Below are 26,096 nucleotides of genomic sequence, written 5' to 3'. Positions count from 1 at the left end.
CCCGGAGGGCAGGTAGTCCCCGGTGATATGAGGGAGAGAGAGAGAGAGAGAGAGAGAGAGGGGTGGGGGGGGGGGACCAGTGCAGGAAATAGCGATGTAGGCCTAGTATGTGAGCATACTCTTCTTCTTCTCAACTAGTGGGGAGGAGTCAGTTGAAGAGAAGAAATGCTGAAACCACTACAGGTTTCATGGTGTGTCACAGGCCCCAAAGTCCCCACACTTTCAGCAAAGATGACTGTCACTTCAAAAGAGTAGAGCACTTGTCAGAAGATGTACAACAGGCCAACAGAGTTGAAATGTAAAAAACATGATGTATCAGTAATATTTGCTTTTGTGTGAAAACACACAGCACAAACTAATATACCATTTGGCAGACACGTTTATCCAAAGCAACTTACAGTCATGTGTGCATACATTTTGTATGTGTGGCCCCGGTGGGAATCGAACCCACGACTCTTGGCATCATAAGCACCACGCTAGACCAACTGAACCACACAGGACAAACTATACTATTCAACACTTATAACTCTGTTATATGGAAGTAATCTTTGTTTGTGAGTTCAGAGAACCTTTTGTTTAACACTTTTATGGGCAAATCAGACATGTCTCACTGTGAGACCCTCTCTTTCTCTGAAGATGAGTTAAATGTCTAAACACACTTAAAGCCAGGCTACACTAAACAAACATATGTATTTTGTATGTATCTGATGTTGTGCATCTCAGAGGAAAGATCAGAAGTGGAGGGAAGGAGATGTGTGGCGTAGATGAAATGGGACTTCCTGTAAAATAAGGTAAAGTACAGAGTCTCAGCTAGCTGTGACATCACTTGTCGCGTAGCGCTGAGGGACCAGAGGCGAGGTTTAGGGTTAGGGGAACACATTCAGGAAGCTGTGTCCGCTGATAAGGCTGGAGGGAAGACATACGTAAAGACAAATAAACACAATTTCAACGTTTTTTTGTTTTTTTGTTGTTGAGAATAAGACGGATAATTTGTAAGAGTTTCTTTTGGCGTTACCTTTAGGACGTATGGTCTCTGGGTAGTGTGATCGTCGCTCCTGGACATGGCAGGTCTCTATGGACTGAAGATCCTGCTGCTGTGTACTGGGCTCATAGAGCTGGCCATATGTAAGTACAGTATGATACCCAGGGGATGGGGCTGATGGGAGGGCTGTTATCCCTTTAATGGTGACAGGGCTGTGGGGCATAAATTCACCAATAATGTACATGGAATTGTTTTAGAAAATGTATCCCGATGCGATCACTCAAGAAGTGTAAGAGGTGCATTTAATAAGGTTGATCAAATCTAATTTACTTGAGGCATTTTTCTTCAGGAATTTCTAATGTTAACAATGGATCAATCATGTTTGAGAGAGGGACAAAGGGCTGTGGTTCAAGCAGGATATGGTATACTTATTTTTCAGACCAGTCAAAATGCAAATAACTTTGTTAGGTTTAACTATTAAAAGTGAGTTGGAATAGAGTAACTCTGAGATTGTCAAGTCCTTCTAAAAACTGTCTGGGTGGGCGTCACCTGGAGGACTAGCTTTTAAAGAGGAGTCTGCTGAGTTGGTCCCCTCATGTTCCCCTCAGAGAAAGGACACACCTGATTAGTGATTAGTCAAGTTTTTACTCTTAACTTGATACACTAAAATGCATTCAGTGATTGGATATCTATCTAGATCAGGGACTTAACATCTAAGTAATTATCTGAAGCTAATACCTGCCTTTCACTGTGCAACAACGCTACATTCAAAACCTCTTGCTCTGTGTGCAAAAGTGCACCCTTGTTTGTGTATATTTAGCGTGAATCTCCAATACATGTGAATGTTCTGAATGTAGAATGTACTTCTACCAACTGCAGTAAGACACACAGAGTTTAGATGTGGGGTTCTTTTTAGACAGATCACAGCTCAACCACTTCCGTGTTCCATTTTGAGCGGCCTGTCTGCACTTCCTGGTAAAGCTATAGCTGAGGTCAGGGCCGGTCCTTGCCGTTCTGCCACACTAGGCGAGACCAAAAAATGCACCGGCAAAACTAGAATAGTCCCAGTAAGCAAAATTCAAATAAAAGATATATTTAAAATATATATTTTCCAGGCGCTGAAGTTAGGATCAATTTAGGTTCTGAATGAACGGTGAAAAGATGTGTTTTCCATATGTTTAAAATACATCTTTTCCAGGACGTTGAAAAAAACATATTTTCAAGATGTTGAAATCAGGTTAATTTCGGTTCTGAATGACAGTTGAAAATATGTATTTCCCAGATGTTGAAATCAGGCTCAGCTTTGATTCTGAATGAAAGTTGAAAATATGTAATTTATAGCCTTGATTTATTTGGGACAAACCAAGACTAGTCCAGACTGTACAAAATGTGAACCAAACATTATTATTACATTATTATTTAGATTTGGTCTGGACCGGACCAAAAATCAATGTCCGTGAACGTGGAAGTCAGGCCGGTCCAAAAAAAGAATTCCAAAAGGCGTCAGCCCATGCTTACTGAGGTGTAGCCTACAGTATTGCCTGAAATTCAATTGTATGAAAGCCCATCTATGTGGTAAGCCTACCGTTTTTAAAACACACAAAAATAAGAAAAAAAGAGGGCTCGTGCTTAGTGGGGTGTAGCCTACCGTGTCGGCCACGATGGAATTTTATGAATGCCCATCCATGTGGTAGGCCCACCATTTTGTAAAACAGGCCGTTGAGTTGGCTTTCTTAATCCTGATTCCTGTAACTAATCAATTTGACTATTTAATCTATGAATATCAGCTACCCAACGTTATCTGGAGTTATCGTGAGCCTATTTGCAATGTGTTTACACAGCGGGAAATGCAGAAGTATTTTCTTTTTCGCTATTTACAGATTGTCAAAAATGTTTAGGATACAAACTTGAAACCACTGATCATGACAATGAGGTGAAACTTGTGATTGTCCATTTTACTTGAACCTGTCTTGGTTTTAGGATGTGTTGTTTGTTAACATGACAGCACATTTTTTATTTGATTGGGCATACTTTACTCTAGGCTATTTGATCTGGAGAAACCTGATGTAAAACGTGTCTCTCATTACATTGTCATCCATTTTATCTCCAGCCTGTAGGCTACAGAAAAGGCCACATATTCTTTCATCCGTATATGTAGATGTCTATGTATGCTACATGATTTATGCTAGACCATGTTTTTGACGGAACGTTGGTGGAGTTCTGCAGCGATGCATCTCTCCAACAGCATCCTGGAGAGGCGCGCTGGGAGTGGACAAGCTAAATATTTTGTGTCCCTACCTTTGACAAAGTGGATACTGCTTGTCACAGGAGGGCATCAACGCCCACCTAAAAAGCTGTCATTGAATTACGTGAGGTTGTATGTATTGTTGTTGGAGTTACATCTTGATCAATACAGCTCAGAAAATTTCAAACCCCTCGTCAATCTTCCGCAATAGGCGATGGCCTCTTCCTGCCTAATAAGCGTGTCCCGGCGGTGGCTAAGATGAAACTTAAGAACATGACGAGAGAAAAGCAGAAGCCTTTGAAATGAAGAAGCGGTGTTGAAATGTCCATAGAGCTGTATGATTAAAACAGCGTTTCAGGAAGGAGAGGGGGATGTGGTGAAGAGGGGGATGAGGCTTAGCAGAACAACATCTTATCTGTAAATGTAAATTATAGAGACAGAGAGAGAGCAAGGCTGTGCATAGACCTTTTGGGGGGGGGGGTGTATTGCAAAAACAAGAAAAATGTATTCATTACTATTATATCCATTATTATATCAATTATTATATCCATTACTACATCAATTACTATACCCATTACTATATCCATTACTATATCCATTACTATATCCATTACTATATCAATTACTATATCCATTACTATATCCATTACTATATCAATTACTATACCCATTACTATATCAATTACTATACCCATTACTATACCCATTACTATATCAATTACTATACCCATTACTATATCCATTACTATACCCATTACTATATCAATTACTATACCCATTACTATACCCATTACTATACCCATTACTATATCAATTACTATATCAATTACTATACCCATTACTATATCAATTACTATATCAATTACTATACCCATTACTATACCCATTACTATATCAATTACTATACCCATTACTATACCCATTACTATATCAATTACTATACCCATTACTATATCCATTACTATACCCATTACTATATCAATTACTATACCCATTACTATACCCATTACTATATCAATTACTATACCCATTACTATATCAATTACTATACCCATTACTATATCAATTACTATACCCATTACTATACCCATTACTATATCAATTACTATACCCATTACTATATCAATTACTATACCCATTACTATATCAATTACTATACCCATTACTATACCCATTACTATATCAATTACTATATCCATTACTATATCAATTACTATATCAATTATTATATCCAAACCAACTCCATTTGTTGCCATTATCATGTATCCCAGTGGTCTTGCTGACATTTTGACCCTCAACGCCCCAAAAAAGAATGGTCCAAACTTGTGAGTCATTAACTTGGCTCATCTGAAATATGACAATGATCAATCAAATCGCAAATAAAATATACAATCACATACTGTTTTAATTTTAAAAAGTCAAGGTACAATATCACATTTAAAGCCATAGTCTTGTTTTAACATCAAGGGAAAAAATAGTCTTTGACTTCAATGATAAACTGAAATAGTTGCTCTTTAAAAGCAGAAGATTGCAAATGAAAGTGAATATTAAACAAAAAACTAAAAGTTAAAATCAATACATCAGGCTTTCCATCTATACAGTACTTTCCATGTTCTAGCAGAGATGAGTCTGTAGTAGATTGATAAACTGTATTTCATATGGATGAACATAGGCCAACTCTGTTTGCCAGTAAAATCTGGAGGAAATGAAACAAGTTATTTCTAGTCACTAATCAGGATATGCGCATTCACCTTTGCGCGCCAATGCCGGTGACTAGTCATTGGTCAACAATCAAGACGAGCAACTTTTGGGTTCTGAAGCATACAGTGCATTTGGAAAGTATTCAGATCCCTTGACTTTCTCCACATTTTGTTACGTTACAGCCTTATTCTAAATTTTTATTTAATTTTTAAATTCTCATTCATCTATATTAATACCCCATAATGACAAGTAAAAACAGTTTTTTTTAATGTTTGCACATGTATAAAAAATAAAATGTCAAATTTCCATAGGTTTTCAAGACCCTTTACTCAGTACTTTGTTGAAGCACCTTTAGCAGCAATTACAACCCCAAGTCTTCTTGGGTGTGACGCTACAAGCTTGGCACACCTGTATTTGGGGAGTTTCTCCCATTCTTCTCTGCAGATCCTCTCAAGCTCTGTCAGGTTGGATGGGGAGCGTTGCTGCTCAGGGTTCAAGACCAGGCTCGGGCTGAGCTACTCAAGGACATTCAAAGACTTGTCCCGAAGCCACTCCTGCGTTGTATTGGCTGTGTACTTAGGGTTGTTGTCCTGTTGGAAGGTGAACCTTCGCCCCAGTCTGAGGCCCTGAGCGCTCTGGAGCTGGTTTTCATCAAGGATCTATGTTCTTTGCTCTGTTCATCTTTCCCTCAATCCTGACTAGTCTCCCAGTCCCTGCCGTAGAAAAACATCCCTACAGCAAGATGCTGCCACCAACATACTTCACCATAGGGATGGTGCCAGGTTTCCTCCAGAAGTAACGTTTGGCATTCACTTCAATATTGGTTTCATCAGTTCAGAGAGTCTTGTTTCTCATGGTCTGAGAGTGCTTTAGGTGCCTTTTGGCAAACTCCATTTGGCTGCCATGTGCCTTTTACTGAGGAGTGGCTTTTGTCTGGCCACCCTACCATAAAGGCCTGATTGGTGGAGTGCTGCAGGGATGGTAGTCCTTCTGGAATTTTCTCCCATCTCCACAGAGGAACTCTGGAGCTCTGTCATAGTGACCATCAGGTTCTTGGTCACCTTCCTGACCAAGGCCCTTCTCCCCCTATTGCTCAGTTTAGCTGGGTGGCCAGCTCTAGGAAGAGTCTTGGTGGTTCCAAAATTCTTCCATTTAAGAATGATGGAGGCCACTGTGCTCTTGGGGACCTTCAACGATGCAGACATTTTTTGGTACCCTCCCCCAGATCTGTGCCTTGACACAATCCTCTCTCGGAGCTCTACGGACAATTCCCTCGACCTCATAGCTCGGTTTTTGCTCTGACATGCACTGTCAACTGTGGGACCTTATATAGACAGGTGTGTGCCTTCCCAAATCATGTCCAATCAATTGAATGTACCACAGGTGGACTCCAATCAAGTTGTAGAAACATCAAAAGCATGATCAATAGAAACAGGATGCACCTGAGCTCAATTTGGAGTCTCATATCATAGGGTCAGAATACTTATGTAAATAAAGTATGTCTGTTTATTTTATATTTTATACATTTTCAAACCTTACCAAAAAACAGTTTTTGCTTTGTCATTATGGGATATTTTGTGTAGATTGATGAGGAAATAAAGCAATGTAACAAAATGTGGAAAATGTCAAGGGGTCTGAATACTTTCCAAATGCACTGTATATATATATATATATGACTAGTATATATGACTATATATGACTATATATATATATAGTGCCTTCAGAAAGTATTCACACACAATACCCCATAATGTGGAATTGTGTTTTTTGACATTTTTACAAATGAATAAAAAATGAAGTGCAGAAATGTCAGTCAAAAAGTAGTCAACTCATTTCTTATGGCAAGCCAAAATAAGTTCAGGAGTAAACATTTGCTTAATAAGTTGCATGGAATCACTCTGTGCAATAATAGTGTTTAACATGATCATACTCAGTGATGTGTTGTATTGGATTTTCCCCAAACATAACACTTTGTATTCAGGACATAAAGTACATTTCTTTGTCACATTTTGGCAGTTTTATTTTAGTGCCTTATTGCAAACAGGATGCATTTGTTGTATTGTTTTGGAATATTTGTATTCTTTATAGGCTTCCTTCTTTTCACTCTGTCATTATTAAGGTGAGTGAGTATTGTGGAGTAACTACAATGTTGTTGATCCATCCTCAGTTTTCTCCCATCACATCATTAAACTCTAACTTTTTTAAAGACAACATTGGTCTCATGGTGAAATCCCTGAGCGGTTTCCTTCCTCTCTGGCAACTATATTTGTTTGTAACTGGGTGTATTGATACACCATCCAATGTGTAATTCATAACTTCACCATGCTCAAAGGGATATTCAATGTCTGCTTTTTAGAAATGCATTTAGGTGCCCTTCTTTGCGAGATATTGTATGGGTGGGGTACAGAGATGAGGAAGTCATTTAAAAGTCATGTGAAGCACTATTATTGTACAGTCCATGCAACTTATTATGTGATTTGTTTAACACATGTTTACTCCTCAATATATTTAGGCTTGCCATAACAAAGTGGTTGAATACTCATTGAGTAAAGACATTTGAAACGTTTCATTTTTTATTAATTTGTAAAACAAAAATGATAAATTCCACTTTGACATTATGGGGTATTGTGTGTAGACCACTGACTCAAAATCTCAATTTAATTATTTTTAAATTCAGGCTGTAACACAATAAAATGTGGAACAAATCAAGGGGTGTGAAAACTTTCTGAAGTCACTGTATATATATTTATATATACAGGGCTGAGAATATTTTCTGAAGAAAGTTTCACATCATTCGATTTTTTTCAACATTTAGTCTGAATTCAGCCTGAATTTAAAATGGATTAAATGTAGATTTTGAGAGAGAGATTGGGGGAGATAGCCTTCGTCACATCCCGCCTTGGCCATCTTTATCACGTTATCACACTTAGCCATCTTTATCACGTTATCACACCCCACCGTGGCCATCTTTATCACGTTATCACACCCCACCTTGGCCATCTTTATCACGTTATCACACCCCACCTTAGCCATCTTTATCACGTTATCACACCCCACCTTGGCCATCTTTATCACGTTATCACACCCCACCTTAGCCATCTTTATCGCGTTATCACACCCCAACTTGGCCATCTTTATCACGTTATCACACCCCACGTGGCCATCTTTATCACGTTATCACACCCCACCTTAGCCATCTTTATCACGTTATCACACCCCACCTTAGCCATCTTTATCACGTTATCACACCCCAACTTGGCAATCTTTATCACGTTATCACACCCCAACTTGGCCATCTTGCCATTAATGAGAACGAGCCACCAGAACCCCTACAAGCCTCTATGCAAAGTACATAGCAACTAGCTCTCCTTTAAGTAAATGCATAGCTTCCTCTTAATGGTCGATTTTTGTTGTTGTCTCAAACGCAATTGCAAACAACCTACACTGGATGTGTGAAGACATTTCACTTCTGCAATCAAACTTTGATAGCAGACTCACTGGTGGTTCACCCACTACCGCAGTTACATATTCACAAACTGAGAGTAACACCTTTCAATCCTGAAGAGGTGTAGTAGTGTGAAAAAGTAACAAAAAGAATCCCCAGCCAGTCACAACAGCAGCATCTGACCAGGTTTTCATTGGGTGGGCGGACCAGTAAAATGTCAGTGCAGGGTGCACCCATCTCCCTTGGAAACACTAAAACACATAAACCAGAGTTGAGCAAAAAACAAAAAAAACACTTCCTGAAGTCTAATTATTGTTCAAGCAGCCTCTGTCACATTCTCATTTCTGTTGTAGGTCTCTGTTCAAATGGAAGAGAAACACAGTGTTATAGCAGTTTATTTTGGGTTGAATACTTCTACAGCTCTATGTGCATTCTTTCTGTTTCATTTTTGTGTCGTTTTGTATAAGTCCTATGTAGGAAGATACTTGCGGGTCAAGTCAATCCAAAGCATGTGTATGCTGAAACATTGTGACAACCTAATTGTATTGAAATAAGGAAGTAAACATTTTAAGTCGCTGGTTTTTGCATTTTGCCTTAGAAGCTCAGGGTTTGGGCTACAGGAAACCCAGTACAATGTTAACAGCACAAATCATCTAAAGTAGACCAGACCTTAAAGGTGTAATTGGGTCTGGAACATTCCATACCTATCTCATGTGATGTAAAAAAAAAATATATATATATATATATATATATATATATATATATATATATATATATATATTTAAAATGGTCAAGAGCCTTGGTGCGTTCACACCTGTGTGCATTATAGTCAAACATCATACTGTACATCTGCAGTTGGTACAAAACTGAAGATGAACAATTGCTGTTCTTAGAACAGAAAGGGGATTGGGTTCTCATCTCTGGGCTTGATGCGAAGCAGGAAACTGTGGTCGGATGCTGAAATAGAGTGTTCGCTCTGCTCCGAGTTACCATGGCTACCAGGTTATGCCACACTCACACTCACACACAAACCACCACTGCTAACAACGCCCTTTCCTCCCCGGCTAGCTACGAGCAGTAAGGAAGTCAATATATACACCACAGGAGGCTGGTGCCACCTTAACTGGGGAGGACAGATTCATAGTAACGGTTGGAACGGAATGGTATCGAATTCATCAAACACAGAGCTTCCATGAGTTTGATACCATTCCATTTTCTACATTCCAGCCACTTTTATGAGCCGCTTTCTGCTCAGCAGCCTCCTGTGATATACAGGGTAAAGCCTTGGAGGAAGTTATGTGCTTGATAAATCTGACCAAATACAATGTTGGTCGATGTTTATAGCAGTTCATTTCAGATAAATACGTTTTCAGATTGATGTAATGTTAGATAGTAATGTTGGCCATAAGTCCTTGATGATGACTTAAATGTGTGAATGTAAAAGTGACAATGACAAAACTATAATTCTCTTCTCATTTTATAGGTGACGGGGATACAACTTCGAAAGGTCAGTTGGTCTTAAAATGATTCTCTAATTCATGTCTTTATCCCCCAGAATCAGTCATGATTTCTCCACATCTGAAGGTGACCGTTGCATGATTGCAGATGCTATTCACATTAATGCTCAGAGGCAGCAACAATGTGTCCAGCTCCAAAGTTGGTCAACCCCATAGAGATCCTATGCTTCTACATTTAGCTCTATGGGGTAAAATCTTCATCTCAGCCTCTCACTCTCACTCTCACTCTCTCATCCAAGGCTCCACAACAACAATACCCCCAACAGGAACAGTAGCCATCACCAACAAACCCACAAGCATTCCCATCACACCTTTAAACTCTCAGACAGCATCCATCTCAACCACTCCTCCACCCATAAATGAGCAAGGTAAATACTACACTGGAGTGTCCGGGTGTAGGCGACCTCCGTTTACATCAGTGATATGTTTGATTTCTCTCTCTAAAGTGAAGTCAGAGTGTTAGTTGTGAAATGTCAGTTGTGAAATGTCAGTTGTGGTGATTTTGAACACACTGTCTATGTCACGGACGAAACATGGTTTGGTAAGTTCAGAATAAGAACAAGAGAATTGTAGTTTTGAGCCTCCATCAGTCAACCAACCAACCAACTATCCACTCACTTCTCTCCTGCCTCAACTCTCCCCAACAGAAACTTGCAGCACTCACTCTGTCACTTTTATCCACAGACAAAAACAACATCTCCAGTACTTCACCCACACAATCCACCAAGAATGCAAACGACTCCACAGGTAAACCTGCAAAGCAGAATCTCTCATTGAGTCATGCTGGATCTGTTGATCAGCTCCATTACCAGGAGCTGATCGCATCATTTTTTACATTTATTTGTTATTTATTGTGATTTCTCTCTCTAACTGAGATGATTTGTATCAGGCCCCTTACTTCCAAACACCACCACCATCACCACGACGACCACTACCACCTTCTCACCTTCACTCAGTTCGCTTACCCCCACCTCAAACATCATCCCTCAGGCATCAAGCCAAGCTACCCTCTCCAACGGTAATGTATACCTCCTCCATTAACGTCTGTTAATGCAGTAAAATGTGTTGTTTCTGTCTCACATCAAAAGTGTGTCGTTCTCTATTTTATAGTAACTGGCGACTCGAGCACAAGCACTTCTTACCCTGCAAGCACCCTCAACCAAACCCAGACATCTGACCCTGCAAGCACCATCAACCAAACCCCAGCCTGTCCTACAAACACCTCCACCTCTCAAACCCAGGCTTTGCCTACAAACAACTCCACCTCTCAAACCCAGGCTTTGCCTATAAACAACTCCACCTCTCCATCTTTGCCTACAAGCACTCCACCCATCCACAACCAAACCTCACCTGCAAGCACCCTGACTTCCACTACAGCTATCCCCACAGGTTGGCCTCTCCTCCATGGGATGCTGTGTTGTGTCCATTGATAGTAGATCATGTTTCTCCTACTGTTGTGATGTTGTAATGGAATGTTGTGATGTTGTAATGGAATGTTGTGATGTTGTAATGGAATGTTGTGATGTTGTAATGGAATGTTGTGATGTTGTAATGTAACGTTGTTCTCGTGGATTCTCACCTGTCTGTTCCGTCTTTCAGGCAGCCAGACTAAACCAACACCTCCAAAGTGTAAGTTCCAATTATTTGGTTTGAGATGCATTCTAAGACTGTGCATGATAGGGATAGTTCACCTGAATAAATAAATGAATAAATAATGATCAATCTTTTCATTTAATCTTATAGGTACATACACGGTCACGCCTGTCATCTATGGCTTTCAGATTGACTTAAAGGCCTCAACCTCCGACACATACAACATATTGTACCAGGATGAATCAGGAAAACACATGATTGTTGAGCATCAAACGGTGAACTCCACTATTGTGGTATCATTGAAGCCTTGCAGGAACTACACTTTTACAAAGATTCAGCCTGAATGTGAACTCCAAGGAAATAGCACTCTGAGAAATAGCAGGACTGAGAAAATGGGTATGTCAAAGGCACTGAGCATACACTGTTTAATAAGGTATTATTTGTTAATTACATATGAACTAATAATCCTTATTAAATCCTGTGGCTAAATAATGCTTTGGAGGAAAACAAATTGTGGGATGTAACAGTCACTGTGTTTAGTAGTAACATATAGGGATCTTTTTAGGTTGAATCTCAATACAATGACAAATTACTTACTTATAATAACTATTATGTAAATTCACTTGTAGTTAACTAGCTGTAGACTATGATACTTATCTAAAATAATACATGTTGGAAAAATAGTTAAAAATCTATATTTCTTTTAACAAATGTTTGCACGATTTAGATGACCTAGAGTTTTCCACCAACACGAAGCCGGGATATTTGTGTTATGTGACGAAATGGGATATCAGTGATGCTAAATGGAACAGTCCTGAATGGAACAATATCACCTGGAACAAAGACAAATGTTTTAAGCTTTTAGATGAACATTTCTGCACAAACTTCACAACCAATGTAGCTGTGCCTGGAGATTGCAGTGTCAACATCAGCAAAACTATACCCATAACAGCAGGTGAGATTACTATAAACACTCGGAAAGAAAAATATTTCAAATGTTAAACGGGAATTACTCAACAGCAAAGGACATTTCTCAATCACTATGACCTGCTATCCTTTATTTAAACAATCCTGACCAACAGTGTACAGTGCATTCGGAAAGTACAGTATATGACGCTACAAGCTTGGCACACCTTTATTTGGGGAGCTTCTCACTCTCTTCTCTGCAGATCCTCTCAAGCTTTGTCAGGTTGGATGGGGAGTGTAGCTGCACAGCTATTTTCAGGTCTTTCCAGAGATGGTCAATCGTGTTCAAGTCCGGGCTCTGGCTGGGCAACTCAAGGACATTGTCCCGAATCCACTCCTGCTTTGTCTTGGCTGTGTGCTCTTATTGTCCTGTTGGACCACGGCCCCAGTTTGAGGTCCTGAGTGTTCTGGAGCAGGTTTTCATCGAGGATCTATCTGTACTTTGCTCCATTAATCTTTCCCTCGATCCCGACTAGTCTCCCAGTCCCTGCTGCTGAAAAACATCCCCAGAGCATGATGCTGCCACCAACATGCTTCACCGTAGGGATGGTGCCTAGTTTCTTCCAGATGTGACGCTTGTCATTCAGGCCAAAGAGTTCAATCTTGGTTTCATCAGACCAGAGAATCTTGTTTCTCATGGTCTGAGAGTCCTTTAGGTGGCTTTTGGCAAACTCCAAGCGGGCTGTCATGTGCCTTTCACTGAGGAGTGGCTTCCATCTGGCCACTCTACCATAAAGGCCTGATTGGTGGAGTGCTGCAGAGATGGTTGTCCTTCTGGAAGGATCTCCCATCTCCAAAGAGGAACTCTAGAACTCTGTCATAGTGACCATCGGGTTCTTGGTCACCTCTCTGACCAAGGTCTTTCTCCCCCGGGCGGCCAGCTCTTGGAATCTTGGTGGTTCCAAACTTCTTCCATTTAAGAATGATGGAGGCCACTGTGTTCTTGGGGACCTTCAATGCTGCAGAAATGTTTTAGTACCCTTCCCCAGTGCCTTGACACAATCCTGTCTCTGAGCTCTACGGACAACTCTTTCAACATCACGGCTTGATTTTTGCTCTGACATGCACTGTCAACTGTGGCACCTTGTATAGACAGGTGTGTGCCTTTCCAAATCATGTCCAATCAATTGAATATACCACAGGTGGACTCCAATCAAGTTGTAGAAACATCTCAAGGATTGATCAATGGAAACAGGATGCACCTGAGCTCAATTTCGAGTCTCATAGCAAAGGGTCTGAATACTTATAATACCTGTGAACAACATTTATAAAATCTTGTTTTCGCTTTGTCATTATGGGTTATTGTTTGTAGATTGGTCAGGATTTGTATTTATTTAATACATTTGAGAATAATGCTGGAACATAACAACTTGTGGAAAAGGGAAGGTGTCTGAACACTTTCCAAATGCACTGTATACTCTTATAAGATTAGTCCAAATGAGGACTAAAAGAGATCCTAATAAAGTATAATATCAAAGGCTGTGGCCACATTGTACACGGCTGCTGATAAACCATCATTTGTTAACCAGTATCACTATTTTGTCTCTTTTGTGCATAGCTATAATTAAATCTTTCCTATTTTGAAACAGAGTATTCTACAGTCAAACATTCTCCCAATCTGGAATTCAAAAACGTACTCCCTGTTGAAATAGTATGGAAAAACAAGCCAAAAAACTGTAGCCCTAAAGATCTGGACATTCATTACACCTGTGAAGGTAAAAATAATGTTTCCACATTTCATATGAATTTACATATGATAACAATTTATTTTTTCAAAGGAAGAAATCACTAATATTCTTGTTTTTGTCCCAGGAAACAACGGGTCTATCAACTTGACTGATTTGGAACCCTTTCAGAAATACAGCTGTAGTGGAAAGATTACTCACAACAGTAAAGTCATCAATACCAAGTCCATTGACGTTGAAATCAAGTGTAGTAAGTTATTATACAAACATTTTTTAAGATAAACTCTCCCTCGACTTAAACATTTGAATACTGAAAATAGCCTATAACATGCATTTATTTCAGTATCACTATGATCATATTATTCTCATATTTCACTCCGTAGAAGTGGACATTAACCAAACGTCTACAAACACAAACACCTCCATAAGCCTTAAATGGACCAATGACAGCATTAACTGCCCCAAATATACTCAGCTATTTCACTCCTGCATTTCCTGTAGAAAGGAGACTAAAGTTAAAGGTAAGCTACATTTTAAGTAATTATTTTACCCACCAAACAAATTAACCTTATTTTAATGATAAGTCCCTATGGAAAACACAGGTATGTATGTTTTCCTAAAGATGTGGTTGCCTTTACAATTGTATGTCCCTGGCAGCTTGTCGAACAAGCAGTTGCCTCAGGTGGGAGATGAGATCATTTATATATATATTTAACACAAACAACTAATTGATAAGAATTACAGATCAAGCTTTGACTCCTTTTTCATCCATTTTTCAGATTGTTACACCACGGATGAATTACATTATGATTTTAATAAATTGCAGCCGTTCACAAATTATACCTGTTCAATTGAGCCAAGGTACAAAGACATGAGCTACGATACACTCAAAAAAGTGTCTAAGACAATCCAAACTGCACCTGGAGGTAAGTGTGACATACGTTGCATATATCATTTCATTCACAATATATAGCAATATGATGGTTGTTAACATACTGCAGCAATCTTTCCACGATGCAGATGTTGAAGTGAAGGGTGCTGAGTAAAAATGTTTCTGAACAGTAGTAAATAATCATATAATATGAAGTGGAAGAATGCAGTTTACAACAGGCCTATATGAAATAACTGCTTCACATCTGTTGGGATCTGTGAACAGGATGACCATAATGTAATCTGTTGCCTATGTTTGTGTTTGACAGTACCTGATGAGGTGATGAAAATGAGTGTGATTTCTACTCAGAACAATGCTTTTACCATTACATGTGATGAATTAAAGCCAGTTCAGTGGAAGGGAAAAGAGAAGTGGTACATTGCAACGATCTCTGGGTCTGAGACAAAACCACAAAACAATCAAAAATGCAATTTTACAATTGCGGACCTCGGCTATTTAACAGACTACACAGTTCAGGTACGTTATTCAACATTCATACAGTAAAACCTAATGTATTGACTATGCTGTAATATATCGTGGCATTAGATACTGTTGAATGAAATGCTCTATGTACTGTATGTAGATGAGTTAAACAGAAGATGTAGAAATGGTGTTTCACCAGTATGTCTCTCAGGTAATGTGTTCACATAGTCAGGATGATCATTAACGAGAGTATTGGCTTGATTATTGTGCGTTCCTGTTAACCCAGTGGGTTTGTTGGGACCAGGAACTATTGTGATGGAAGGATCATACATGAATGTCTTCTTTTTTCAGATCGTGACATACAATGGGAAATACAAGAGTAAACCAATAAAAAAACACATTACTACTCGCTGTAAGTAGTTTTACATTTACAGAATCTTATGCAGAAGCCTACAATAAATATACTCAAGTCAGACTGATTGAAATGATACACTTTGTATGAATATTACCTTTCTCTGACTCCAATTAACAAAATAATATGGCTTTGATGAACTGTATGAACAAGTAGCCATTTATCCCTCCTCCTCCCTCCATTCATGGTAGGCTAAACAGCATTCAGTGTTGCTTTTACAGTGTTGAGTAAAAGTCCCTTTACCACTCTTCTCATCTGTTTTCAGACAATGACAAAGCTGTGATTGGGTTCCTTGTGTTCCTCATCATCCTGACGTCTCTGGCTCTCATCTTCGTTCTCTACAAGATCTACATCCTGCAGCGCAAGAAGTCCAAGTAAGTATTTAGTCAGGCCCTGTCTGACAGGAAGTCTCTAAATGCTACAGTAGGCTTCAGATTACCTTCAGATTGTATTTGAAGAGGTAGCTGTGTAAGTAGTAGCTTCGTTAGATCCATTCTAGTTTGGCTATTTAGTGCTGTAGATTATACGGTAGAGGATGGTATTCAACCGTACAGTAGATCTGCTATCCTCAGATATTACTGTTTGTTCCACAGCAACAATGATGAACAGATTGAGCTGATTCAGCCAAGTAAGTGAATATTTCTTCCATTTGATCAGATTGAGACGCTCTTAAACAGAGCCATCTACTTTAAGTGCATAGAGACACACGCTTGCTGAACTCCATCAATTGAATGAGTAGATGTCCTATGACTGTTGCAAGACTATAGACTCTTCTACCCTTTGAACTCTCTCCATTAAAACCTTTCAAAAATATACAATCTCTTCCCGTTCCTGTATGTTGGGGTTGTCATTGATTGGTGTTTCCTAGGTGATGAGGAGAACCTGCTGAACGTGGAGCCAATCGGATCTGAGGTGCTTCTGGACGCCTACAAGAGGAAAATCGCCGATGAGGGACGTCTTTTCCTTCAGGAGTTTCAGGTGAATGTTAGAATCCCACAACCTCCTGGCCAATCAGAAGTCTTAGACACTTAGGAAAAGGACAAAACAAAGGAAGGTTAGAAATCAAATGGTAAATTACTCTGGATTTACTGTTTCTTTCGCGACGTGTTGAGTCTATTTCTAGGGCAGATACTTACTGTATGTTTCCCAGACACCTAACCTCAGCTCCAGTGATTCCACCATTCAGCTCACAGATCCCATCTCTCCCTACAGAGCATCCCCAGGATCTTCAGCCGCAACACGGTCAGAGAGGCCAAGAAGTCCTGCAACCAGCCCAAGAACCGCTACGTAGACATCCTCCCATGTAAGTGGTCCTATGTGAACACTGCTGTCCCAAGGCAGAACACATTATCCTATATGAACACTGCTGTCCCCAGGTAGAACACATTATCCTATATGAACAATGCTGTCCCAAGGCAGAACACATTATCCTATATGAACACTGCTGTCCCAACGTAGAACACATTATCCTATATGAACACTGCTGTCCCAAGGCAGAACACATTATCCTATATGAACACTGCTGTCCCAAGGCAGAACACATTATCCTATATGAACCCTGCTGTTTGAAGGAAAAACACCTAATCCTATATGAACCCTGCTGTCTGAAGGCAGAACACATTATCCTATATGAACACTGCTGTCCCAAGGCAGAACACATTATCCTATATGAACACTGCTGTCCCAAGGCAGAACACCTGATCCTATATGAACACTGCTGTCTGAAGGCAGAACACCTGATCCTATGTGAACACTGCTGTCCCAGGGCAGAACACATTATCCTATATGAACACTGCTGTCTGAAGGCAGAACACCTGATCCTATGTGAACACTGCTCCTCTCAGATCAGTGATGTTATTTCCTTATGTCTCGGTCCAATCAGACGACTACAACCGTGTCCAGCTGACCAGTGGTAATGGAGAGACTGGCTGTGACTACATCAACGCCAGCTTCATCGACGTAAGGAACACTTGTTTGGTTATTCGCTTTTAACATTCACGTTATGTCATAATTTACCTATATCGTAAAATAGTAAATATATAGTGATTACTATACATAGTGATTAGTAATGATACCAACTTATTTTGTACCTATTGTGTGCTGTGCCAAATTGTCTTTCGTTACAGGGTTTCAAGGAGTCTAAGAAGTACATCGCAGCTCAAGGTTAAGGGCTGTTTTTACTGATGATTATCTTTACACACTGAATCGTGTAGTGTTGTGTTGGCCTTGCGTCTTTATTCTGCAACGTGGTGTGTGTGTGTGTGTGTGTGTGTGTGTGTGTGTGTGTGTGTGTGTGTGTGTGTGTGTGTGTGTGTGTGTGTGTGTGTGTGTGTGTGTGTGTGTGTGTGTGTGTGTGTGTGTGTGTGGTAGGTCCCAAGGAAGAGACAGTGGAGGATTTCTGGAGGATGGTTTGGGAGCAACAGTCCTCTATCATCGTCATGGTAACACGTTGTGAGGAGAGTAACAGGGTAAGCAAATAACAGTAAAACGGTTCTGTTTATACGCTTAACACGTTTGTGTGCATGTTGCTCGGGTTTGCAAAGCAGAGCTTCCTTTCGATTACACCCACGGCTCCAACCAGAACAACAGGAAAAGACGGCTCGTCCTCTGAAGATATTTTCCTATGACATTTAACTGGCATTTAACTGTTTCTGTGTTGTTTTTCCCCTGTAGAACAAGTGTGCCCAGTACTGGCCGTCTCCTGAAAGGGAGGTGGAGATCTTTGAGGGGTTTGTTGTGAAGCTGAACAGAGAAGAGCACTGTCCCGATTACATCATCCGTCACCTCAGCTTGACCAACGTGAGTCAATATTCACAGGGTTTTAATACGGCGATATCTGTTATTTTTAAATACACAAACACGGTAGTTACTCTCTTGATAAACTGCCAAAACTAAACTAAAATTATATATCAAAGTCACTGAATGTCTGACTAGGATTAAGATATAAATGGTATGAAGTTGGCTGGTCACCCCATGCACCTCTATACAGATGTAGGATCTTCATTTGATCACCCTGTTGTTGCAGGACATGCAAACCTGTATTGGAGTTTTAAGTCTTTTAAAGTTTGTAAGTTTGTAAGAAAATACACCAACCCCTAAAAAAATGTCCATTAATTATATTCCACACCATAATTCAGATTTCCTGTTACTGCAGGATTATTTTCCTGCTGTGAGAAACTGGTCAAATTAAGATCCTACACCTGTATGTACGTGTGGTGTGTGTGTGTAGAAGAGGGAGAAGAGTGCAGAGAGGGAGGTGACCCACATCCAGTTCACCAGCTGGCCAGACCACGGCGTGCCGGGAGAGCCACATCTCCTGCTGAAGCTGAGGCGACGCGTCAACGCCTTCAAGAACCTCTTCAGTGGACCCATAGTCATCCACTGCAGGTAGAAAACCACACACACACACACACACACAGGATTGTACTTTACATTTGTTGACCTCTCTTTATTCAAAATGTGTGTTTTTTTGTGTCCAGAATGAGATATTTGTGTGTGATTGTTCATAATTTGACCATACTACTTTGTGCAGCGCTGGAGTGGGGAGAACAGGCACCTACATGGGAATTGATGCCATGATGGAGGGGCTGGAGGCTGAGGGCAGAGTGGACATCTACGGATACGTGGTCAAGCTACGGCGCCAGAGATGCCTCATGGTTCAAGTGGAGGTAAGTTTCCATCCATTAGACTATGATATGTATATTAACCTGTGTGGATTATTAAGTATTAATGTGTGTATTATTAAGTATTAATGTGTGTATTATTAAGTATTAATGTGTGTATTATTAAGTATTAATGTGTGTATTATTAAGTATTAATGTGTGTATTAACCTGTGTTGATTATTAAGTATTAATGTGTGTATTAATGTGTGTATTATTACGTATTAATGTGTGTATTATTAAGTATTAATGTGTGTATTAACCTGTGTGGATTATTAAGTATTAATGTGTGTATTAATGTGTGTATTATTAAGTATTAATGTGTATATTAACCTGTGTGTATTATTAAGTATTAATGTGTATATTAACTTGTGTGTATTATTAAGTATTAATGTGTGTATTACTAAGTATAAATGTGTGTATTAACCTGTGTGTATTATTAAGTATTAATGTGTGTATTAACCTGTGTGTATTATTACGTATTAATGTGTGTATTAATGTGTGTATTATTAAGTATTAATGTGTATATTAACCTGTGTGTATTATTAAGTATTAATGTGTGTATTAATGTGTGTATTATTAAGTATTAATGTGTATATTAACCTGTGTGTATTATTAAGTATTAATGTGTATATTAACTTGTGTGTATTATTAAGTATTAATGTGTGTATTACTAAGTATAAATGTGTGTATTAACCTGTGTGTATTATTAAGTATTAATGTGTGTATTAACCTGTGTGTATTATTACGTATTAATGTGTGTATTAACCTGTGTGTATTATTACGTATTAATGTGTGCATTATTAAGTATTAATGTGTGTTAACCTGTGTGTATTATTAAGTATTAATGTGTGTATTAATGTGTGTATTATTAATATTAATGTATGTATTACCCTGGGTGTATTATTACGTATTAATGTGTGTATTATTATGTATTAATGTGTGTATTAACCTGGGTGTATTATTACGTATTATGGTGTGTATTAATGTGTGTATTATTACGTATTAAGGTGTGTATTATTATGTATTAATGTGTGTATTATTACGTATTAAGGTGTGTATTATTGTGTGTATTATTAAGTAGTAATGTGTGTATTATTAAGTAGTAATGTGTGTATTATTAAGTATTAATGTGTGTATTAACCTGTGTGTATTATTACGTATTAAGGTGTGTATTAATGTGTGTATCATTAAGTATTAAGGTGTGTATTATTGTGTGTATTATTACGTATTAATGTGTGTATTATTAAGTATTAATGTGTGTATTAACCTGTGTGTATTATTACGTATTAAGGTGTGTATTAATGTGTGTATCATTAAGTATTAATGTGTGTTAACCTGTGTGTATTATTACGTATTAATGTTTGTATCATTAAGTATTAATGTGTGTTAACCTGTGTGTATTATTACGTATTAAGATGTGTATTATTGTGTGTATTATTATGTATTAATGTGTGTATTATTAAGTATTACTGTGTGTATTAACCTGTGTGTCCGGTCAGGCTCAGTACATCCTGATCCATCAGGCTCTGATAGAACACAACCAGTTTGGAGAGACAGAGATCTCCCTGGCAGAGCTGCACCCAACACTGGGCACACTCAAACAGAGAGACCCCGGTAACGAGCCTACTCTGCTGGAGGCAGAGTTCCAGGTCAGTCTAACTTATTCACTTATTCCTTCTGTTATTACTTCCTGTCCCTTCATCTATTACTTCCTGTCCCTTCATCCATTCTTGCTTTCCTCTGTTATTTCTTCCTTTCTTCCCATCCACTGTTCCATTCCCGTCTTTTCTATGTAATAAACGTGTTATCAGAGTACTTCAACTAGTTTTCTGTGACCGTTCTGTGATGTAGAGACTTCCACGGTACAAGAACTGGCGGACATTCAACACAGGGATCAACGAGGAGAACAAGAAGAAAAACCGCTCCTCTTCTGTTATTCCATGTGAGTACAGCATTCAGCCAGATCCAGCACAGTATCATTTGTTGTTAATAATTATAATAGCAATAATACATTTAAGTTTAGTTCTATTAATTGTCCAAAAGTACGGCCCGCTTTCTCACTCTATATTTCCATAAAATCTTCACAAAAATGTCTTTACTGTATGTCATTCCCAAACATTCTTATGAAAATGTGAAAATGACCATGTTTTCAAAAAAATATGTCATTCTTCCTTGGGGTGTATATGAACTGAATGTAATACGATTTCATGTTGCTAAAACGCTTTCAGTTTCACTTTAAGAAGTCTTTCTTGAAGAGTTCCTCAGATAGGTTTCCCTTCCTAAAACTGACTGGTATTTGAAACCATTCCAATCAGACGACTACAACAGGGTTCTGGTGAAGCTCGAGGACGAGAGCAGCCATGACCAGGACGACGATGACGATGATGATGACTCTTCTGACGAAGAGGACGAGGAGTCCACCAAATACATCAACGCCACACAGATAGATGTACATATCATATTTAACATTTGAGAAATTTAAAGTAATTTAACAGACACAAGATTATTGATGTGAGACAAAAATGGATCTCACTCAAAATGATTTTCACTCAAAATGGAATTGAATCCCGTGAACCATTTAAAGTATGTTAATCTCGCTTAGGGTTACTGGTGTCAGAGGAGTCTGATAGCAGCCCAGGGTCCTCTAGCCGACACCACAGGAGACTTCTGGCAGATGGTCTTCCAGAAGAAGGTCAACACCATCGTCATGCTGTCAGACCTCACAGAGGGAGACCAGGTGGGTCCCAAAACAAGGGGGGGGGGGGGGGGGGGTCTAAGAACCTCTGTTATACAGCAGTGCTATTCTAATGCATTGTGTGGATGTATTGTATGAGCGAGTCTGTGTTTTTCTCTGCATGCGTAGGAGTTCTGTTCAGCGTACTGGGGAGAGGAAAAGAAAACCTTCAGGGACATCGAGGTGGAGTTGAAGGCCACAGAAACCCTCCCAGCGTACACCACTCGCAGTCTCCAAATCCGTCACCCTAAGGTAACTGGTAACTAACCGTAGGGAACGTCTGGGGGCTGTTCCTACTTATGTTCGGCAGACAATGTGATAACTCTCCTCCCCCCCAAAAAAATGGTATCTTCATGAAGAATTTAAGGAAATTAAAATGTGTTTGTGTCAACTTTGTCACTGTTTTAATATTGGCCTTTGAATCCAAGAAAGACCATGGAAAGTATCCATAAGTATCCATAAGTATCCATAAGTATCCTCTAAAGGTAAATGAAGTGAACTTGGTGAAACCCATATACTGTATTACCTCATACCCCTGGACATTTTTATTTTACCTTTATTTAACTAGGCAAGTCAGTTAAGAACAAATTCTTATTTTCAATGACGGCCTAGTGGGTTGTTCAGGGGCAGAACGACAGATTTTAACCTTGTCAGCTCGGGGGTTTGAACTTGCAACCTCCCGGTTGCTAGTCCACCGCTCTAACCACTAGGCTACCCTGCCGCCCCAGTACTGGTACTCCTTGTTTGTGTTGTGTTACTATTTCCTTTTTTATTTAGCAAATATTTGTCTTACTGTTGGGAATGGGCTCTCAAGAAAGCTTTTCACTGTAATGGACTACCTGACATGATGACTCCTTGCTGTCCCCAGTCCACCTGGCCATGCTGCTGCTCCAGTTTCAACTTCCACCTGACTGTGCTGCTGCTCTAGTTTCAACTGTTCTGCCTTATTATTATTCGACCATGCTGGTCATTTATGAACATTTGAACATCTTGGCCATGTTCTGTTATAATCTCCACCCGGCACAGCCAGAAGAGGACTGGCCACCCCACATAGCCTGGTTCCTCTCTAGGTTTCTTCCTAGGTATTGGCCTTTCTAGGGAGTTTTTCCTAGCCACCGTGCTTCTACACCTGCATTGCTTGCTGTTTGGGGTTTTAGGCTGGGTTTCTGTACAGCACTTTGAGATATCAGCTGATGTACGAAGGGCTATATAAATAAATTTGATTTGATTTGATTTGATTTAATGTCTACACCTGTAGTATTCCACGCATGTGACCAATAAAATGTGATTTGAAAAAGAAAGAAAAAAAAACTCATCCTGTCCTTACAGAGGAAAGACAGTCGGCAGGTGAAACAGTACCAGTTCCTGAAGTGGGCGGGACGAGAACTCCCAGAGAAGCCTCAGGATTTGATGGACATGATCAAGAACATCAAACAGACCTGTGGCTATGGCAACAGCAAGGCAGAGAGGATCCTGCCTGTTGTGGTCCACTGCAAGTGAGTCACAGTCTCAGAGCCATTCTAGACATTGTTTACATATCTGCCTGCTTTTGGAGGCATCTGGATTTGTAAGATGAGTCAAACCCCTACTCTTTACTGAGTCAGTGCCCTACTCTTTACTGAGTCAATGCCCTACTCTTTACTGAGTCAATGCCCTACTCTTTACTGAGTCAGTGCCCTACTCTTTACTGAGTCAGTGCCCTACTCTTTACTGAATCAATGCCCTACTCTTTACTGAGTCAAAGCCCTACTCTTTACTGAGTCAATGCCCTACTCTTTACTGAGTCAATGCCCTACTCTTTACTGAGTCAATGCCCTACTCTTTACTGAGTCAGTGCCCTACTCTTTACTGAGTCAGTGCCCTACTCTTTACTGAATCAATGCCCTACTCTTTACTGAGTCAATGCCCTACTCTTTACTGAGTCAATGCCCTACTCTTTACTGAGTCAATGCCCTACTCTTTAATCAGTCAAAGCCCTACTCTTTACTGAATCAATGCCCTACTCTTTACTGAGTCAAAGCCCTACTCTTTACTGAATCAATGCCCTACTCTTTACTGAGTCAAAGCCCTTCTCTTTACTGAGTCAATGCCCTACTCTTTACTGAGTCAATGCCCTACTCTTTACTGAGTCAATGCCCTCCATCTTCTCACAGTGATGGCTCGTCTCGCTCCGGGGTCTTCTGTGCGTTGTGGAACATCATGGACAGTGCCGAGACAGAGAAACTGGTTGACGTGTTCCAGGTGGCCAAGGCTCTGCGCAAGGAGAGGCAAGGCATGATCCACAGCCTGGTAAGTAGGACGCATGTTGGCCTACTGTACACTGGTCTGAACAAATACTGTTGCACATTTCCAAATTGTATTGTGGGTATGATGTACAAGGTTGTAAATGTGTCAAATGCAACATGCATTAGGACTATCTGTTGGTTTCTGTTCCAAGGTAGCTTATCATCTAGTTCAGCCACGGTCTCAATGAGGATTGTCCCTAGAAGGGTGAGTGTTGGTATGGTTCTCTCTCTCACCGCTGTCTGTCTGTCTCTGTGTGTGTCACCCTGTCAGGAGCAGTACCAGTTTCTGTATGATGCCGTGGAGGGATCGTTTCCTATTCAGAACGGGGAAGTGAAGCAGCCAGCCACCGCCCCAGCTGCAGCAGCTGACTCCATCCAGGTCGTCAACGAGACCAAAGCAGAGCAGCCTGCCAGCGCTACCACAGCCACCCAGCAGGGGGCAGAGGTGGTGAAGGAGGCAGTAGAGAGCACTCCCCTAGTGGCAGGGAAAGAAGCAGGTGCTGCAGCAGAGGGCAATGAGGATGAGGCTAAAGAGCCAGGTAGCCCTACAGAGAAAACCCCTCTGGAGGGGTCTAGTAACGGCCCTGCTGTCACCCTGGAGGTGTGACAGAACCTATATAAAGACGCTTGAACGGGATATTAGTACGTCAGTGCCTTTTACAGTGTTCGTGTTCAGTAGAGGGATATAGAAGAGTTGGTATATAGGAGAGTTGGTATACTTGGTTTAATTACTCCATGAATGTATTATACATGTAAAGCTCTCATTTGAAGTTAACATGTGTTTTGAAATGGATTTTTATGCCATTTAAAAAAATGCTTTTAATAGCTTTATTTCTGTAAAATTATGACTTGGCGTATTTTCAGATTCAAACTAAGGGCTTTTATTTTTCAATCCATATCGTGGAAATTCAGCACAAAAGCCAAATTCACATTTTTTTAAAGGAAATATTCCTGCTTTGGCAGAGACGGCATTCACGGTAATATGTCGGCTCAATTGGGAATTATCTTTACATTTTGACCACGAAATCTGTAACGCTTCAGCGATATGGTTTGAATAGAGCCCTAAATTACATATTGGGGCCATGGTAGGGTAAACTGTGTTAGAAATTGCAAAATGTGTGCTATTTTGACAAGCAAAGTAAATGGAAAACTTTGCACTACATTGCTGTTTTCAAACTACAGTTCTCTTTTATTTGAGCTTTTTTAGTATATATTGATAAATGGTTAAGTGAAGGCTGTCATTTTAATATTAGGTTCGCTATTTTCTGTACTATCATAAGCGTAAATCAAATTTGTATATTAATTTAGAATAAGCAGTACTTTTGTTCTGAAATAAAGGAGTGTGAAAACGTTTCACAGTGAATTCAAAATCTTGTAAAGGTATTTAGGCTGCTGTCCCTCGGCTGTTAGTACACCATGTCCACCTCCTTCCTCTTGCTGTGAAAAGACAGTGAGCAGTTGGCCGAACGCTTTGACCAGAAGAAAATATTTACTGCGGCGTGCTGAGCTTTGAT

The 26,096-nt window shown here is 39.8% G+C and overlaps 1 protein-coding gene across 8 annotated transcripts; it reads left to right on the top strand.

The window, feature by feature from the left end:
- The first annotated feature begins 798 nt into the window (after window positions 1–798).
- On the top strand, window positions 799–25,935 carry ptprc (protein tyrosine phosphatase receptor type C). 8 transcript variants are annotated; one of them, XM_031785526.1, is made up of 34 exons: window positions 803–923; window positions 1,022–1,125; window positions 9,857–9,880; window positions 10,130–10,258; window positions 10,575–10,637; window positions 10,780–10,908; window positions 11,001–11,279; window positions 11,490–11,519; window positions 11,634–11,879; window positions 12,211–12,438; window positions 14,039–14,164; window positions 14,262–14,384; window positions 14,518–14,655; window positions 14,914–15,060; window positions 15,334–15,542; window positions 15,840–15,900; window positions 16,166–16,274; window positions 16,494–16,528; window positions 16,769–16,878; window positions 17,113–17,203; window positions 17,783–17,859; window positions 18,027–18,063; window positions 18,271–18,368; window positions 18,574–18,699; window positions 19,130–19,287; window positions 19,433–19,568; window positions 21,063–21,212; window positions 21,415–21,505; window positions 21,879–22,012; window positions 22,166–22,300; window positions 22,427–22,549; window positions 23,627–23,793; window positions 24,451–24,586; window positions 24,854–25,935. In XM_031785526.1, exons 2-34 carry the CDS (start codon window positions 1,062–1,064, stop codon window positions 25,187–25,189), a joined length of 4,245 nt encoding a protein of 1,414 aa, XP_031641386.1. In that variant the 5' UTR covers window positions 803–923; window positions 1,022–1,061; the 3' UTR covers window positions 25,190–25,935. The 8 variants fall into 8 exon arrangements, with proteins under 8 accessions (XP_031641390.1, XP_031641386.1, XP_031641391.1 ...); XM_031785525.1 differs by having other exon boundaries at window positions 829–1,125; XM_031785530.1 differs by lacking the exons at window positions 10,130–10,258; window positions 11,001–11,279 and having other exon boundaries at window positions 799–923.
- Window positions 25,936–26,096: the final 161 nt, after the last annotated feature.

This window comes from Oncorhynchus kisutch, linkage group LG13, assembly GCF_002021735.2.
Source record: "Oncorhynchus kisutch isolate 150728-3 linkage group LG13, Okis_V2, whole genome shotgun sequence".
Classification (NCBI taxonomy): Eukaryota; Metazoa; Chordata; class Actinopteri; order Salmoniformes; family Salmonidae; genus Oncorhynchus; species Oncorhynchus kisutch.
Note: the sequence above shows the minus strand (reverse complement) of the source record. Positions and strands in the feature narration are given on the sequence as shown.